Source organism: Equus quagga, chromosome 5 (genome assembly GCF_021613505.1).
Source record: "Equus quagga isolate Etosha38 chromosome 5, UCLA_HA_Equagga_1.0, whole genome shotgun sequence".
NCBI lineage: Eukaryota > Metazoa > Chordata > Mammalia > Perissodactyla > Equidae > Equus > Equus quagga.
In genome coordinates, this window is record NC_060271.1 from 77,126,433 (window position 1) to 77,145,166 (window position 18,734).

General features: G+C 48.8%; 1 protein-coding gene across 6 annotated transcripts in view; it reads left to right on the top strand.

Moving 5' to 3' along the window:
* The window catches only part of SLC4A5 (solute carrier family 4 member 5), a 116,062-nt gene extending 97,384 nt beyond the window's left edge, over positions 1 to 18,678 (top strand). For 5 of the 6 annotated variants that reach the window (XM_046660727.1, XM_046660728.1, XM_046660729.1 and 2 more), the window contains 9 exons: positions 340 to 501; positions 1,309 to 1,487; positions 2,725 to 2,797; positions 8,171 to 8,239; positions 8,891 to 9,064; positions 11,266 to 11,421; positions 13,008 to 13,092; positions 14,192 to 14,259; positions 16,206 to 18,678. In XM_046660727.1, the coding sequence (XP_046516683.1) occupies positions 340 to 501; positions 1,309 to 1,487; positions 2,725 to 2,797; positions 8,171 to 8,239; positions 8,891 to 9,064; positions 11,266 to 11,421; positions 13,008 to 13,092; positions 14,192 to 14,226 (933 nt within the window). In that variant the 3' untranslated portion in view covers positions 14,227 to 14,259; positions 16,206 to 18,678. Of the gene's footprint in view, positions 1 to 339; positions 502 to 1,308; positions 1,488 to 2,724; positions 2,798 to 8,170; positions 8,240 to 8,890; positions 9,065 to 11,265; positions 11,422 to 13,007; positions 13,505 to 14,191; positions 14,260 to 16,205 lie in introns of all 6 variants that reach the window. The other variant, XR_006888580.1, reaches the window with a different exon arrangement.
* Positions 18,679 to 18,734: the final 56 nt, after the last annotated feature.

Genomic DNA, 18,734 nt, shown 5'->3' on the forward strand with positions numbered 1-18,734 from the left:
ATTCTTGCCTGTGGGCATCTCTGCTGCTTGTTATTTTGCAGTCAGTGACTGTAAGCTCTCTCCCAGCGCCCTCTGACCCTGCATCTCCCTGTTTCCCAACCAGTCCCAGTGCAGCTGCCACAAATGATCTTAGTTCTGCAGACACCACGCCCTTCCGTAGTCTGTCTGCCTCCGTGGTCTCTTTTAAGTTGCAGATGCCCAACGTCTTTAAGGGAAAAGATTGCACTTGAAAAGTACCCCAGGTGGGGGAATGGCGGGGAGACGGGAGAGTGGGCCCGGGCAGCAAGTGCACTGGGACAAGGGAGAGAGGAAAGGGCCCTCTCCCTTTGCTCCGCTCAGCCCACGCGGCCTGACCGAGGCTGGTTCGTGGCCCCCTTCGGGAAGAACCCGTGGTGGGTGTACCTGGCGAGCATCCTGCCCGCCCTGCTGGTGACCATCCTGATCTTCATGGACCAGCAGATCACGGCCGTCATAGTCAACCGGAAGGAGAACAAGCTGAGGGTAAGGCTGTGCTAGGAGCAGGGCACAACCTCTTTCTTCCCACAAAGTCGGAGGAATGAAAGTGGGTGATGGTGCTGCTGTCAAAATTTTGGGCCATTTGTGAAGCAAAATATGAGGCCAGAAGACCGGAGTTCTGGGGTTTGGGGAAGGGGACTGTGACCTCCAGATGGGGGTAAGGCCAGCAGGGCCAGGGGGACTTGATCCAAGGACCAGACTGAGCCCAGGGTGGGTCACTGGGCACAGCTTGCTTCCTTCTCCCAAAGGGACCCTCCAGCTCTGCATCTCCTGATAGTGAACTTGGGAGTCTGAGAAGATCCTAACTGGGATATTGACCCAGAACCAGGAGGCAGAGGAGCATACTTAGCCCTCCTGGTCCTTGCAACTCCCCTCCCTGCCTCTGAAGAGATTCAGGCTACCCTCTTCCCATCCCAATCTGGACCTCTCTAGACTGGGTCTAGGGCCTGTGCCAACTGGGCCCCTCATTGAGGAGATATTGTGGCCACTGGGTAGGACCCTTCTTCCTAAGGACCCAAGCCCAGGGCCTCTGCAAGGCTGAACACTCCTCTCCTCCTTCGCCTGTATACTTTCCCCTGGTTCACCAAACTCTGGGGTTGGTAAGGCCTGAGCACCTCAGGGTGGTGGCCCCCTCAGAGTACCTTCTAGAAGGCCCAGGAGACCGCCCCACTGCCCCCAACATGTTCCACAAAGATGGCCGCTTTGGGGAGATTTCTGTCTCTCCCACCCTACCCCAACATGTGGTCAGGAACAGGCTCCTGAGACAGCTTCTTCCCTCCTGCTGCCCTGCAGAAGTCTGCCGGCTACCATCTAGACCTGTTCTGGGTGGGCATCCTCATGGCCCTATGCTCCTTCATGGGGCTGCCCTGGTACGTGGCTGCCACGGTCATCTCCATCGCCCACATCGACAGCCTCAAGATGGAGACGGAGACCAGTGCCCCTGGGGAGCAGCCCCAGTTCCTGGGAGTCAGGTAGGTGGGAGTCAGGGCCTGGGAACCACCTGAGCAGGAGTGGTCAGGTTGGGGGAGGGGAAGCAGATTTTTCTTACCATCAAAGTATTTGGGTGAAAAGGGGCCCTGCTCTGACAGCCCAGGAACCACAGAGATGGGAGTGATATTCCCAAAGGTAGAGAAGAAGGAGACGAAAACTCAGTTCTAAGTGGTGTTTTTTTCTTTATAGATTCCAAGCAGCACACCACCATCCCCTAAACACGCGCTCTCACCAATCACCTATGTAGGCCACACAAGGGCCCCACAGGGCCCCTTCTGACCTGTCCCTTCAAGACCCCCTGCCCCCACTGCCCCCGAAAGCCCTCCTGTGGGTTCAGGTCCTGCTCAATCTCCTTTCCTCAGAAAGCCTTCCCAGGACCACTCGCATCCCTGGGCTGTGGCCCATGGCCTGTCACCTCGTTCCTTCACCTGTCCCTCCTCTCACCCCCATGCCAGGTCCTGTACCTGTTTCAGGCGGGGAAGCTCATCTTCCACCTCTCAGGGCTCCGGGGTGAGCCCACGCCAGACACTGGCATTCTCATAAGTGGCTCTTCTAAGAGCTTCTCCCTACTGCCTCAGAATACCTGGGCTGCCCAGCCTGCCCCAAGAGAGGTTTCTCTGGTCAGGGCTGTGTCCCCTCCTGGGCCTCTGAGCCCCAGATGGGTGGGTCTGAGCAATCTGCCCCAGAGCCCCCAGCTCCCACCTGGGTTGTGCCTGGGTGATCAGAAAACACACCTGCCCTCCTCCAGTAGCCAGGCCCTCTTCGCCCGAAGCCTCATGAGTCATGCCCCACAAATGTGGGATCTAATAAGATCAGTAATAATCAAAGGGCAGGAATAATAGCTCTATATCCCATTTCATCCTCAAACAACCCCCTGGGGTAGGAGCCATTATCTCCATTCTACGGAGGCTAAAGACATTTAGCCTCATGCCTGATGCCACACAACTAGTAAGTGGCAGAGCCACACCCAAGTCAGTCTGGCTCATGCACCCTATTAGCCACTGCACTCAACAAGCTCCTGAACGCCCCTATAAAATGCCCTCTCTCCCCATGCACCAGTTAGCTGGGTCTCTGGTAGTGGGCTTACTCTCTGGAATGAGGAGCAAGGAGACGACAAGGCCTTGGGCACAAGCTTCAGATGCCCACAGAGGGCCAGAGGGCTGGACTGGCCGTGGAGTATCTCCCAGGCCACCCTCACCATGAGCTCTTCTCCGCCAGGGAGCAGAGAGTAACCGGCACCATCGTCTTCATCCTGACGGGGATCTCCGTCTTCCTGGCTCCCATCCTGAAGGTGAGACTCTGCACCCTCCACCAGGGCCCCGTCCCCTGAGAAAGCGCTGGCCTGATGGCTCAGAGGTGGGAGAAGATCCCCACATGGTCCCTAAAAAGGCAGGATCCTCTTAGGCCAAAGAGATGTTCCATCATCATCGTTGTTTTCTGGAATATTGCGTCTTTTATTATCAGCACCAGGCAATCCTCACTGCTCTTTCCCACCCCTCCCAGGGCCCACCCCCGCCTTTCTGGAGAACACTCTTCCCTCAGGAAGTTCTGCCAAGTTCCATCCTTGCTTAGATCACAGGCCTCCCGAGCTGGTTGTGTTTCCATGTTAGTGTGGTTTATGGCTCACTAGAGGCCTCCCTGCTCACCCATCTTCTGAAGTTTAAGACTTCCAGAGGGGAGGCGTCTGCAGCTGCTCTCGGGCCTGTCCTCTGCTCCTCTGTCTTGCATGTCTTGGGCACATAGTGACCTTTTCCCACACAGTTTGAGCTCCTCTTGCTCATGTCCTTCCAGACCAGCTAGAAGAGACGAAATCAACTGGGAGTATGTTGGGAGCATGTGTCCTCAGAATGGTCTCTCCATTCCAGTTACCTGTTGTATTTGTCTGCCTGGGCTGCCATGATGAAGTGCCACACACTGGGGGGCTTAACAGACGTGTATTTTCTCGCGGTTCCGGTGGCCAGAAGTTCAACATCACCGTAGCTGCCGGTTTGGTTTCTTCTGAGGTCTGTCTCCTTGGCTTGTGGATGGCACCTCCCCGCTGTGTCCTCACGTGGTCTTTCCTCTGCATGTGCACGTCTGTGTCCTAACCCTCCCTTCTTATAAGGACACCAGTCATATTGGATAAGGGTCTACCCTTGGGACCTCATTTTACCTTCATCACCTCTTTAAAGATCCTGTCTCCAAAGTCAGTCATGTTCTGAGGTGCTGGGGGTTAGGACTTCAACATACGAATTTTCAGGACACAGTTCAGCCCGTAAACATATCAATGGCCCTTCCTTTTAATCAATGCATACGAAAGACTCCTTTCTTGAATTAAGCTTCCTTATAGTTACCCCAATCTTTGTGATATTTTCCCTCTTTGAAGATCTCAAAACAGCTGATTCAGGGATAAGCTTGTAAAAAAGAAAGACTAAAGAACGATGATGTTAATTGATTTGTTTACAATGAAAAATATATCTGGCTTGAGAACTGGTGCTGGGCACAGCCAAGCAGTAAGTTTGAGTTTGGGTATTTTTTTAAGGGATGTTTCCATTGTACAGGAAACAGATTACGTACAGGCAGGCAGGCATTTTGTTTATTTAAAAGTGTATTTTAAATGGCCAGGGAATATTTACTTTTGTGGAGAGGGTCCCAAAGAACCATCGTGCACGTCACTCCCCATACCCTTTAACAGACGAGGATTTGCATGAAAGAGCTCCAGTCCAAGAATGTTGTACTTTAGGGCCAAAAGTTCCTATGAACACTTTGCAGATGGCGATGCGCCCGTGCCTGCGAGAGCACGGCAGACCTCAGGCAGTGCCAGGCCCGCCGCCCGCTGCTGAGTGTGTTCAGCGATTTAGTCATCTCACGCCAGCTCTTAGCGTGTTTGAATAGAACACAAAGCAGTTAGAAAATTCCACTACAGTCCCCCTCCTTTTGTTCCATTTACAATGTGATCAATTATCCTATGGCACATTTATTCTGAGTATAAATTTTCTAGGCTTTTGCACTCAGATGTTTGACATATCTGATTTTAGTAAATTTTTGTTTTGCACTAATATTGTCTATCTTCTTAATATAAATAGCATGCCCACAGCGTCTACTCAAAATAATTGAAATGAAAATAGTTCTGTGCATAAGATTTGGCATTGCCAAAGCCATCGATGGTCGTCCTTTAAATGATGTATGGTCACATTGCTCATTCTTGGGTGATATGTAATAGTTTTCTATTTTAAGCAGTAATGGAAATTCCTTTCTGCTGCAGTTCTTGGCTCAAACGTTGTAACTTTTCCAAGCTGTGGACTGTATTTCTGTATTCATTCATGCATCTTATCAAAATAAATGGACTCTATAAACAGAGTAAGATGTCAGATATAGGAAATGCTAAGTATTACTCTGGCCGTCATGGAAAAGTTTTCATGGGTCCACATGGCTCCAAATGCTCTGATATTATCTTCGCATTCTATCATAAAAGGATTTCAAAAATCCTGCCCATGTCCTTTAACAATAGGAGTGGGAAAATACAGCATCTTATTTAACCATCAATTAATCTGTTTGATAAATTTTATAGCAGGGAGACCTATTTAGATTTTATTGATCATAAGATTTAGGGTTTCTGATTTGATTATAGTCATGCATCACTTAACAACTGGGAGACTTCAGTTGATACTCCAGTAGATACTGAGATCTTAGATTTAATCCCAGAATTTATTTCCAATTAAGAAAATTTTCCATACAGCTTGTTTAACTTTTTGCAACTGTAAGTTTGCCCAGGTCTGTCAAATTAGGCATGGCCGAGCGCTGGACTCGTAGAGAACTTGCACTGGAGAGCTGTCTACCCAAGACCATACTTCAGTTGAAAGTTTTCATTCTTTTTTATGTAGCCAACAGAGGAGAAGTCCCCTGATGCTACAAATGTTAGAGGGTGCAAACTAGATCCTAGTTACTACTGTTTCTATTTTCATTAGTGTTTCTATATCAGTTATTAACGACACCTGTTTTTGTACCAGTTCCTCCAGTAGAGTTCCGTTCCAGGGCTTCTCAAATTTTAATGTGTATAAAAATCACCTGGGGAGGGGCCAGCCTCGGGGTGTAATGGTTAGGCTCGCACACTCTCCTTCAGTGGCCCGGGGTTCGCAAGTTCTGATCCCGGGTGTGGACCTATGCACTGCTCATCAAGTCATGCTGTGGCGATGTCCCATATACAAAGTGGAGGAGGATGGGCATGGATGTTCGCTCAGGGCTAATCTTCCTCAGCAAAGGAGGAAGATTGGCAAGGGATGTTAGCTCAGGGCCAATCTTCCTCACAAAAAAAAAACAAAGAAAAAAAATCACCTAGAAGGGGCGAGCCCCGTGGCTGAGTGGTTAAGTTCCCATGCTCCGTTTCAGCAGCTCAGAGTTTTACCAGTTCAGATCCTGGGCACGGACCTAGCACCACTCATCAAGCCATGCTGAGGCAGCGTCCCACATAGCAGAACTGGAAGGACCTACAACTAGAATATACAACTGTGTACTGGGGGGCTTCGGGGAGAAGAAGAGAAAAAATAAAGATTGGGAACAGATGTTAGCTCAGGGCCAATCTTTAAAAAAAAATCACTTGAGAATCTTGTTAAATGAAGATACTGATTCAGTAGGTCTGAGAGGGGCCCAAAATTTTGCATTTTTAACAGACTCAGAGGTGATGCCAGTGATGCTCGTCCAACGACCACACTGAGCAGCAAGGAATGAAATCCCCCCCATGTTATCAATGGATGGTTGTGCTGATATTAGCCAGAGTGATGTTTATTGTTAGAGGATCAGTGATAATCTTCAGTCCTTCTATCACCAATTTGCGAATCTTTGGTTATCTTGCCAAATGAGAGCACTGGGGGGTGAAGTGGGCATGCATGTGATGGGCGGCATAAATGACCTACACACTCAGCTCTGCAGATTCTCAGTCCATCCCAAGCCCCAAAGGCTTTTTGTTTTGTTTCCTTCTTTGCTCGCATCTTACCACAGCTCTTCAGGACTGTGGGTTTCTGCATTCTGCCTCAGAGGAACTCTTGCCCATGTCAGAAGCTCCCCCCTGGGCTCCATGTTATTCTCATGGTCTCAGCCTCAAATGATATAGGAAGGCCATGGTGTTCTTATGTCTGTGGGACTGCGGTCATTGTTGACCGCTTAATGAGTGACACAAAGCTGACACTAGAGGCAACTTTTTGCCACTTTACTATGTGATTAACATTTGAGAAGGGTCCTTCCCTGGGGATCTAAGGGAGTGCTGTCCTGATTAATCTAGAATTTGAGCTAACAGCCCCATCACTGGTCGGAGTGGGATGTCATGGGCCTCTGGGATTTTCTGAGAAAGCTCCTTGAGCCTGCAAATGACAGGACTGGAGACAGTTTCCTAGGCTTGATAATGCAGTGACTTGATAATCAGTCACTGGTAACTAAAATTATCTAAGACTTAGCACAGTCCTCCTGGTTAATGTGGTTTTCACACTCATTAGAACAAAAGGGAAGTTTTAAGCCATCTTAAATTTGAGTTATTACCAATTATAGCTAAGTGTTTTAAGATTTTATTTCTCTCTCAATTGCTCCCACCCTCTGAGAATGACTTTACCTTGTTTCATCATCAGGCAAAAACTCCATACAAATGGAAGGACACAATGGCCCCATATTTCCTTTTTTAAAGTTCCATTGTCTTGGACAGAGGTTTACAGCACATGGGTCCAAATCATGCTTTGTGTTAAAAAATGAATGCAGTCTAATTTATTTTAAAAGAGAGGTTATTTATTGGTTGGATTTATGGACATTCCTAAATGGCGTCTAGAAGGTGGGCATCCTTCTGTGTTCTCCCAAGCGTCCCAGCACGACAGCCCTGGGAGCCACGCGGGGCGGCCTTGTTCACAGCGTGAGCTGTAGGTCAGATACAGGGGAGGATGAAAGAAGCAGAAACACAGCTTAGAGGACAATGCGGAATACCTCAAAGGCTTCTAAAGCGTCACAATGACGACTGTAGAACAGTACGACTGATGTGATCCCACTTTTGAAAAGCAAACAAACTCCCTGTGAGCATGATGGGAAGGGAAGATACCCACCCGACCCTTCGTGGCTAGTTGGCAATTAATGGTGGTTAGTTTATACACTTCTGTTTTGCTTCTTGTTTTTTAATCTGATTGTGTGTGAGGCATGATTGCTGTTAATCAGCAAGCACTCCCTGCTGATGTAGGCCAGCTCACTAAAAGTCCCCAGCCCCCTGCGAGCTGAGCAGTGCAGCTTTGGGGGGCCCTCAGCTGGGGCTGGGGGTGGGAAGGGGCTGGCAGGAATGAGCAGGGGGAGCAGTCTGTGGAGCTTTCCCATGTTCCAGAAGGTATGTCTTCAGCCAGACCATATGGCTTCTGCAGAGCCCGAAATGCGGACCAGGCTAGGAGAGCAGCTTCACACTGGGCTAGCCACCCAGCTACAGGAGGGGGCAGGAGAGCCCCACTGACCCTCATCTCCCACCCCCCTGACACACTGGCTCCAGATCTGCTCTCAGACCCTCAGTTCCTCCAAGCATCCAGCTCCTTCACTGCTTGGGGACAGCTGAGGCAGCCCAGGCTGCCTCTGTGACTTGGCAGATACTGTCATCCAGAGCAGGGTGGCCAACAGCCTGCCACTAGAGCCTGGTCCAAAGTTCTGCTTCCCTCTCATCTCATTTCAGTACATCCCCCTGCCGGTGCTGTATGGGGTCTTCCTCTACATGGGCGTGGCCTCCCTGAATGGCATCCAGGTAAGGCTCCCCCCTCCCCAGGCTGATCTGAGGGGGGTCAGTGCTCCACGTCTGGTTCCATGTCACCAAGACCCCAAGTGCTCGCTTTCCTAGGTCAACGAAAGAATAATAGTAACAATGATACTACCATTTACTCTGTGCCAAGTAAAATAACTCTACTAGGTGCTTTATGGGTGTTATATAATTTAATCTATATAACTAGGTCTTCTGATACCCATTTTACAGATGAGGAAACAGGCTCAGAATTCAAAACCCACATCAGTCTGACTCCAATGATCATTTCGCTACATCTCTCTCTCTTCTCTAAGGCAACTCTGCAGAAGAAAACATTTTGTTTTGTTTTATTCTTTCCCATGATACACTAGATGTCTTGGATAGTTTGCGTTGCAGTTAAGTTGTGTTTCCTTAAACGTGGACAGTGTCCATTGGGGGTCAGCTCCAGCTACACCTTTCACCAGGCTCAGGCCCCCTCTGCTAAGACATCCCTGTATGTCCTCCTGGACCTCCAGTCACCCTCCTGTGTGTCCTTGAGGCCTGATCAGGGGCTCCCCTCTATGAGACCCCGCCGGGGCACCTGTTCTCGGTCCCCAGTGCCCCACAGGGCCACCTGGGTCCCCACTGCCTGCCTGAGCCTCGTGCTGTCCTCACCAGTTCTGGGATCGCTGCAAGCTCTTCCTGATGCCGGCCAAGCACCAGCCGGACCACGCCTTCCTGCGGCACGTGCCCCTGCGCCGGATCCACCTCTTCACCCTGGTGCAGATACTCTGCCTGGCGGTGCTGTGGATCCTCAAGTCCACCGTGGCCGCCATCATCTTCCCCGTCATGGTAAAGTGCGCGCGGCCTTCCCCTCCTGCTGGGTGGTTTAGGCCTGAGCAGGGGTCCACCGGGAGGTCCACCCTCACTTTCTCCTCCCCGATGGCCTGACCCTCGCGGGGTAACAGATGCAGGCAGAGAACAAGATTCGGGTTGTGAGTCCAGGCCAGATGGGCAGGGGGTGGTCGGGAGGACAGAGAGGGAAGGAATGCGCTGCGCTGAGCTGACAGCCTGCACACCCACCTCAGCTCAGGTTGGGGCAGCGGAGCGAGAACGCAGAGGCTACGCGGCCTCTCGGCTCTGGGGCGGGATGGGGACGCGGGGCGGCTTCCACCAGGAGACCGCGTTTCCCGCTCTCGAAACCAAACCGAGCGCAGAAGTAGATCTGTACTAACTATAAATCTTTTCTCCGTTCAAAATAACTGAATTTGAAAGGATAAATGGTGGGGATGGGGGCGGAGGGGGTAGGGAGAGAGCTAGAATCAGAGATTAAGAATTGAAAAGACCAACTGCTGGGGAAAGTATATGGGAGTTGACTATTCTTGACATTTTGTGTTTGAAATTATTCAAAAATAAAAACTGAAAAGAGGAAAAGCCGACATGTTGCATCTGCGCCCTAGATCACCCCAGGGGAGGCAACCGGCCCAGGCCCTGCTGGGGGCGGGGCAGGGACTGGAGCCTGTGGGCTAAAGCGTGGGGAAAGGGCTGCAGGGCTGGCTTTGGGGCCACAGTGAGGACACAGAGGCAGGACTTGAAATGTGCCCTCTTGGGAGGGTGCTAAGTCAGAGATTCTTGACCCTGGCTGCTCATTAGAGTCACTTGGGAGCTTTTTAAAATTACATGTGCCCAGGCCTCGCCCAGATCAGTTAAATCAGAATCTCCTGGAGCAACCCAGGCGTTGGTAGTTGCAGTAAGTCCACAGGTGATCATATATGTGCAGACAAGCTGGAGACCACAGCTCCAGGGAGAAGGAAATGGACCCTCCCAGCAGTGCTCTCTGGGGCTCAGAGGTGAAGAGGGGACAGGACAATCATAGTCACAGTCAGCCTGTACTGAGTGCTGTTTCACTGGGCCCACACCAGCCCTGAAGTACTCTAGTACCCCCATTTTACAGATAAGAAAACTGCGGCTAAGAGAGCACGTGTGAGAGCCCCAGGTCACTCACCAGGAAGGAGCAGAGCCAAGATCCATACCCGCCCCCCCAATTGCTTTTTTTTAAAATTTCCATGCAGTAAAATTCATTCTGTGGTTCTGTGAGTTTTGACGAATGCAGAGTAGTGATTCCACCATCATAGTCGTGTTATGGGACAGTTCCATCTCCCCTAAAATTCCCTCATGCTGTCCCTCTGTGGACAACCCTGCCTGCCACCCTGGACCCCAGCAACTGCTATCTGTTTCCAGAGCCAGGAATTTTAAAACCCAGGTCTGTCCAACTCCTGAGCCCCACTTGCTCCCAAGACGCAGTGTCAGCGAGGAGGCGGTTAATCCAGCTGGGGGCTTCTGCCTGATCTCATTTAATGGCCAGTTCTTGGTGGTGAGAGGACAGTATTGATCACTAGCTGCCCTGGACCCACTGAGTTTATTCAAAGGCCAGTGTTTAATCTTCCCCCAAAAAGCAGATGTTTTTCCCTTTAGTTTGTTTATCCTGAACAGAACCACATTTTCTAGACTTTCCTTTAAAAATTCCAGATATCCCAGTGTACTTTATTCAGCTTTTGTTAGCAGAGAGATTGGCAGCTCTCAGAAATGGAGGCAGAGGGAGAATTGGTCTCAGAGTGTGACCCTTGGACCAGCAGCATCCACGTCTCCTGGTAAACTTGTTAGAGATGCAAATTCTCAGCTCCCCTTGGATCTGCTGAGTCAGAAACTCAGCCAGAGCCCTGCAGTGTGTGTATTAACTGCCCGCCAGGTGATCTGATGCAAGCTCGAGTTTGAGAACCACTGATTTAAAGAATAAACGTAGTTCTCCAGCCATGATCTCCACCTGGCTTCCCACCTGTCCCTCTGGGTCACGGGTAGGCGTTGTCACTCAACTGAGGAAAGGCCAGATGAGAGGAACCAAAGAGGACAGGAGGTGAATAATGGTTTGTGGGAGCTTTGAGATGGCTTCAGAGACACCAGAAAAAGTCCCTGAACACAGCTGACAGGAGGGAGGAAAAACTGCCTGAGTTTGGGGCTTTGAGCCCGTGGTTTTCTCTGAACTCCCACCACAGATCCTGGGCCTCATCATGGTCCGAAGGCTGCTGGACTTCATCTTCTCCCAGCATGATCTGGCCTGGATTGACAACATCCTCCCAGAGAAGGAGAAAAAGGAGACAGAGAAGAAGAAGAAGAGAAGGAAAGGGGCCCATGAGGACAGTGACGAGGAGGTGGGGAGGATGTGAGGCCTGGGCTGAGGGGAGAGATCAGGAGACCGTCCCTCCACTTCTGCCAGGGCCAGGGACGGGGAGGCTCTTCACGTGGCCTGCAGCAGTGGTCTGGGCCCAGGCCAGGATCAGCTGAGGCCTCTGCTTGTCTTGGTCTAAGATGCTGAGAGCTCCTCTGTTTATGTGAATATCCTTAGGGTGGGCCTGAGGGAATGAGCGCCCCCCCAGCCCCCAGGGAAAAGTTGTTTGGTCACACCCTCTCCTTCCCAGTCTTGTGGGCTCCAGGCCCATTATCAACAGCAGTGTAGGTCCCTGAGGGAAGGGGGAGGAACACTCAGCTCCATCATGGAAGAGGTTTGGAGGAGGACTGACCGCCAAAGAATGGAGCAGGCCTGGGGGACGGTTCTGATGGAAGCTGGTTAGTAGACTGGCCTCCTGGACAGGTGGGAGGATGGGGAGAAGGTTTGCTTGGGCCTGCCCTAGGGGACTGGGAGGATGGTGAGGGAAGAGGCATGTGTCCTCCTGAAAGGAGGGTCTACATTCCCTAGGCGCAGGGACCACTGGTTGCCCCATCTGCCCCTCTTCTCTTCCATGCTTCCTCCCCATTCCATCCCCAAGACACTCAGGGGGTCAACAGACAAGAAGCCAGTTCAGAAATTATAGGTAAATCACAAAACACTAGGCAGAAAGATGGTCTAGTTCAAGTGCTCATTATAGATGATGAAACTGTCTCCCAAAAGGAGGTGACCTACCCAAGATGGACATACAGCTAAATGTCTAAGAGGGAATTAAGAAAACTGTTCCTGACTTTGACCATTTCCCGTATACTGAGCTGCCCATGCCATCTCCTAACACCATGCCTGGCTCCCACTCTCCCAATTTGACCCCAACCCGCATCCCTGCATCATCCTGGAACTGGTCTCCTGGTGATCTTGCCTTTGTGCAGATCAAGGCTGTTCAAAGGCAGGTCCTTGTGACTGACTGGTGGTGATTAAACCATCTTCTGATGGTAGTGACAGACCATAACTCCCCTGGTCCTTAATTACCGTCCCCTTCCAGAAAGGAAAGCAGCCCATCACTCCTTCACACGTTTTTCGTTGATGATTTACATGATTTGCAAAGGTAGGTTCTGAGAACAAAGAAACTGAGAGCCTAAGTGCTTTTTAAAGACAAATACTTAGTCTTTCATTGATTCATTCAGTAGATATCTGAGCCGGGAACTATTCCAGGGTGGGGAAAAAGCATCTCTGGATTATATGATATATTCACTGGAAAAACAGGATTCAATTTACACCAATTCGTTTTGCACACATTGTTACAGAAACACAAATACTGTGTGAGGTTCCCTCCCAAGTGACTGGTTACCGTGTCAGTGGAAGCAGTTATGATGAGTGACATTCCTGGAGGAGTTCCGTCCCATCCAGGACAGCAGGCTGTGTGATGCCCTTCATGGGCCCCTAACTGTTTGGTCTGGATGTGAAGAGGATGGTGGTTTGTACTCTGTGGATGTTTGTATTTTCCATCTTGGCAAGAAAGCCAACCCTGTTGTATTGGTGTGTTTATCAGCTTTTCCCACTGTTTCTCTCCAGCCCCAGTTCCCTCCTCCCTCAGTTGTAAAGATTCCCATGGAAAGTGTCCAATCAGATCCCCAAAACGGTATCCACTGCATCGCCAGTAAGTAAAACACGTGGTCTGTCCCTTCCTACTTCCTACTAACTCTCCGCCGCTTCCGTGAGGAATTTCCATCGTTAACTCGGGGGATCTAATGGTCTGAGATGCCAGAGGACTCCAGTGCTAGGCAAAGTTCAAAGAACTGGGCCGTGAGAACTGGGACTCCAACCAGGTGGAAACCCCAAATCAAACCCTGCAGGCTCCAGTGGTGGATCTACATTTTAGTTTAGGCAAAACTCCTTGTTCCTTCCTTTCCCCTTGTGCCTCCAGATGGCCGTGGCCCCAGCTGGCCTCTCTTGCATGGTCTCAGACCACATTGACCCAAACCTGACCTGCTGAGCCTCCATGTTTTCTGGGGTTGTTGAAATGATTGAAAGCTCAAATCCAAGCTGAGTCATCCCCTTTAGAGAAACAGGTAGCACAGCATTTGCATTATAAATTAGAGTGAAGGTGCCCGTGGTTGGGCTGTGGTTTTGTGGAATCACAAGCACCTTCCACCTGCTGGAAGGGAGCTGCCTGAGAGGGATCAGGTGTTGCTTCTGAAGACCCTGGGGGGATTCCGTTGCTGCTTGACCTGCTCCCAGCTTCAGCTCCCTGCTGGTGGACAGTCCTGTCGTCCAGACAACACAGCCTGTCCTGGGAATAGTCTGAAAGATCCCAACTTGGGTCCTGACACTGGTGCTGTAATATAGGGTTGCCCCCTTCCGCAGAGACCCAGATTAGGGATCCCACCAGCTCCCGAAAGGGCTCTCGAAGGGCTTCCCATTACCCCCTCCGTCAGAAGTACCTCTTCCTTTTGAGTTTCTCACTCTCCTTCCCGGTTCCCATTTGTATCCTTCCATCATCCTTTTTCTCTCTTCCCTGTCCCTCCCCATCCCTCACACCCGCCTGACCTGGCCAACAGCTCTCCAGGTGAAGGCATAATGGAACCAGAAGCCACCCATGCCAGTGAGGCCTCTGTATTCCTCATGTGTAGTATTGGCCATGGGGTTAGAGAAATGGAAAGGAGAAGAAATGGATGAGGGAAGCACTGGAGAAAGAGGAAATTCTCCAGAATAGTCCTCAACCTGCTCCACATCTGACATTTTAATTTTCCTGCCAGGAAAAAGATCTTCCAGTTGGAGTTACTCATTCTGATTCTCCCTTCAGTGACTCAGACCTCGATCGAAGGTAATGGCCATGAGGTGGACTCCTTGGGTGTTGGACAAGAGACTAGGCAAAGGCGGGAGGGTCAGGGGGCTGGGGTTTCCAGGCAGCCGGGGTTTCTAGGTAGCCAGTGTCTCAGTAAAAAGCCTTTGCTTTTCCTCGGAGACAAAGGCACAGACTGATGACTGAGTGTCGAGTGACACACCTGTTGTCTCACATCATAACATGATTACAACACACTAAGGTATTCAACTTTAGAAAAGGAAATTATTACAAAATATTAAGTAGGATGAAAATTGAAAGTAAATATTTTTTTTAAAAAACAACGTAAGAGAAAAACTAGACATGACTTAAGTTATATATTATTGAAAGCCAGGACAAATGAACTCTAAGGATCAAAATAGCAGGTACTCTAGTACTCTGTGGAGGAAAATAGCAGCATAGTTAATTAGCAAAGGTCAGAAAGCATATCAAGGAACGCTAACTAAATGTCAAAGATTAAGTGGAGATAAAAACAGTCAAGAAAGGATTCAAGGCCCAGAGTCCAGCAGCCCCCATGCCAACAATGATTCCTTGGTGGAGCCACCTGTGAAGAGTTGGACTACTTGATTGAAAACAAGGGGGGGCTGAAAAGTGGAAAAGAGGAATTCAGAGGCAAGAAAGTCTGCCTCAGTTATTCCTAGGGAGCATGGAAGGGCAGTCCCACTGCTACACCATGTCCTAAACTAGGCAGGAATCACTGCACGAGACCCAACAGTAAAAGGTCAGGCTGTCCCAAGTCTAGAGGCAGATAAACTCCAGACTTTGATGGAACTCACCCAAGAGATTTTAGGAAACGTGTACTAGATCTTCCGAGTTAGAAGTCAAAGCTGTTATCACATCGCCAGGATGAGAAGAGAGACTTAGCACCAGCACAAGCCTCCCTAAGCAGGGGGCCGATGGCCGCTCCAGCCCAGGACTGTCCACTGTCCCAGTTACGTCTCTGCCTGCCTTCTCATCCCACCTCCCCAGTCAGGGCTCCCACGCCCTTAATGCCACTGATCTGTATGTATGAATATTTTAGGAGAAAAGCAGTCTGTCTGTCCTGATTGAATTCAGTGTAGGTTATTTTAAAATGAAAATCAATCTCCATTTGCCCCAGTTTGAGTCAGTGGAGAGAGAATTTGGAGCAGGACAGGGCATTTCCAAAAACCTATTAAACTGCACAAAGCATGGGACAAGGTTAGAAATGCAGAGAATTTGGTAACTGGCCACGGCACCTCCCAACCACACTGGTGTTTTACTGAATCTATGAAAGCAGACAGAAGCTGAGGCCACTCAATAACAGGAGTCTGTTCCAGTGAAGAAAAAGACTCAACATGGTCTAGGTTAACGAAGATTAAGCATCTGTGGTCTACCAGGCATGATGCTTAATCCCTGGGGATAGAGAAAGACAGCACTGAGTGCCAAGAACAAGGGCACCACATTAGAGAAAGGACGGTGGTCTAAGGAAGGATTTGTCTCATCTGGAGAGTCTGGGAACAATAAATAGGAGTCTGCCAGATACACAGAGCAAAGAGAAGAGAGAAGGAAGGGCATTTCAGGCAGTGGGAACAGGCCTGAAATACTGCACACACAGGGCAAAGGATGCTGGATGGATGGGCCGTCAAACCAGAGGGAAAGAGGAGCACAGCAGAGAAGGCCCTGCTTCACCGGGCTAAGGAGCTGGGAGTCTATCCTTTGAGCAGTGGGGAAGCAGTCAGACTTGTGATCCAGAAAGTTCACTTGGCGGTAATGTGAAAAATAGGTTGAAATAGGGCGAGATCAGCAATGACTACAGCTGAAGGCAAAGCAGAGAGGATAGGCTAGTTCCCGTGACGTAAGAGCTCAAAGCGAAGACAGAACTGTTTGCATTAGAGCCCTTCTCTGGAGGATGGCGTCAGAAATACCAAATGCTAGATAAGTCATTCTTCCTCCTTGTCCTTGTTCAGCATCACCTTGCACTTCAAAATTTCCTGTCCAGCTTCACCTGCTTTCAGCTACCCACAGAGCCCAGTGTTCACGGTGCCACAGGTGAAGATAGAGATGGAGTCGGACCGTGACTTCACAGACACGGACAGATACGGAAGAGAAGCCGATGGCGAGACCATCCTCTAGGACACAGATTCCCCCAGACAGGGCACAGAGTGAGGGCATGGTTTAAGTCTGCATTGGGAGCATCTGGGCCCAATAACTTCTCTGAGACTCTTTCCTTGTTTACCAAACAGAGGGGGGGGTCACTCCGCTTGATAGAAAACTGGAGGTCTGTCAATGAGAAGTGCTTACGTGCAACGTTCTCCCCTGTACTTTGTAGCTATAATAACTAAAGCTAAATGTTATACCTTATTTTAAATGCAGTCCACCATAGAAATTATTCCTTTTGAAATGAAAAAACATTTGCCTCCCCAAACTGTAGCTAAAGATAAAGGGGCAATAGTCAATTTTTATTTAAAATAAATTATCAGTTGAGATTTTTTTTAAAAGGTTAAAGTATCTAGACGATCTTGAAAGAACTATTAAAATACTCGTACTTCAATAGACCAAGGTTGGAAAATTTGTTTTGCAACTTTGCATATTAAGAAATGCTTCAAAGGCCCTACTTTTCCATCTCATTCCCTTTTCTAAGTGTCGTAGGAAGAGCTGGAAGCATCTGCATTATAAGCCTTTCTCCAGCACAGAAGTGTGACTAGGGCTTTCCCAGATTGAAAAGCCAGTTCCAAACATCTGTTAATGAGAGAACCAACACGTTTGAGTGGATAAATGTTTTTAAAATAAAATTGTCCTTGTTAAAGTGAAATCTCAAACCACATGTTAAATCAACAAAATGACCCTTTAAATGGCTACCACTGGTTTTTCACACCCAGAATCACATTTCTTTATGCATTTGGGTTGGTCCTTCCTGCAAGTTTTCAATGCCTGATTCCCACACTCCCATTCACATGAACATTGTATGTTAGGCAGAGCTAACATCAAATTTTGGAAGGTTATAACTTTGCAATATTAGACTCGTACTTTAAAGGAATGATTGGAAGCAAGTTGGGTAGATTAAAACCCAACCCAAACCCAAGGGTTAATAATAAAGCAAACCCTCTCCTCGCGAAACTTAAGGTCAGTCTGTCTTCAATCCACATTAACAAACGCCAGCTGCGTTTATTTAATAGCCACTGTGTGTCTGAAGCCACAATGCATCTGACATTCACCTTCTCAACTGTGGAGTTGAATCTTGAGCAAATGCAGGTGCTTCTACTTTATTCCTTTCCATTTTAAAGACAGGCGACACTCGATCATTAACACCTTGAGTACTGGACAGTTAACTGCCTCTGTGATGCCCAGAACCCAGTGCAGTGCCTGGTCTGTAGAATAAGTGTTTATTAAATTAAATCTCAGAGCTCCCTTCCGAGGGATACTGCCAAGAGGTAAGGCTCTAAGCCTCTACCACGTCCACTGAGAGCAGAATCTCTCAGCTGCTCACCACTCCAGAACCGTCTCCTGAGTTTAAATAGAAATTCTGTGTCTTCATCTGCACCAGTCCTGAGAGCTAACAATCTACGCTTAACATTTCAGTTTTAAAACTTGGCTAATTTTCAATAGCACTTTGTCCAAATTGAACTGTAGAAATTTTATGGATTCAGGAGTAAATGCGCTTGATTAATCAAACAAGCTGGAAAACTGTTAATTTTTTTGCTGTTGTAAATTGATCACTGTAATTTTCACTTTATATGTCATATATTTTGTATATACATGAACATTTTAATTTCGATAGCTTCACAGCTTGATGTATGGTTACTTCGTGCAGTAAGTCGGTACTTTTTTCCACTTGTAACTACAATTCAATAAAACTTAATCCTGTCTGCTCATCTTGCTCCGTGTTTAATAATTTAGGTAAGTCAGCAGGCATGGCTTCTGGACATGAGCTCCACCCATCTACAGAAACATCTCCAGCAAATGATCATCTTTCATCTCCAGCAAAGGAAGGAGGAGGGAGTAGGGCCACTCCCATTGTTCTTTCTTTCTGCCTCGAGCTGCCTGGGGCAGGAGCCGCTCCTGCCTGAGTGAACGCCCAGCCAGCCCTGGTGGAGGATACACAGGGCCTATCACAGCCCCAAAATGTGCACGGCAAATACCCCCCAATCCGTCACATCAAACACACATATTGAAAAATAATTACATAGATGTATATGTAGATACAGAGACAGAAAAAAAGAAAACTTGGCAAGCACATCAAGAAGTTCTTTGTAAATTGAACAATGTGTAAATTGAATGCATGGTTTAGAAAATACTCAGAACAACTTAGAAAACACTAAGAACAAGGCTAACCAGGTAAATGAATCTTACAGCGTAAGCTCCTGGCTGGGCACAGCCTGTTGGGCTGTAAGACTAAAAGGACGAGGTTGGCTTCTCCACAGCTCTTTACACCAGTTTAAGGCAGAGGATTGGCTGTTACCAAATTTAGGAATATCCAGATAGATTACATCCAGTGA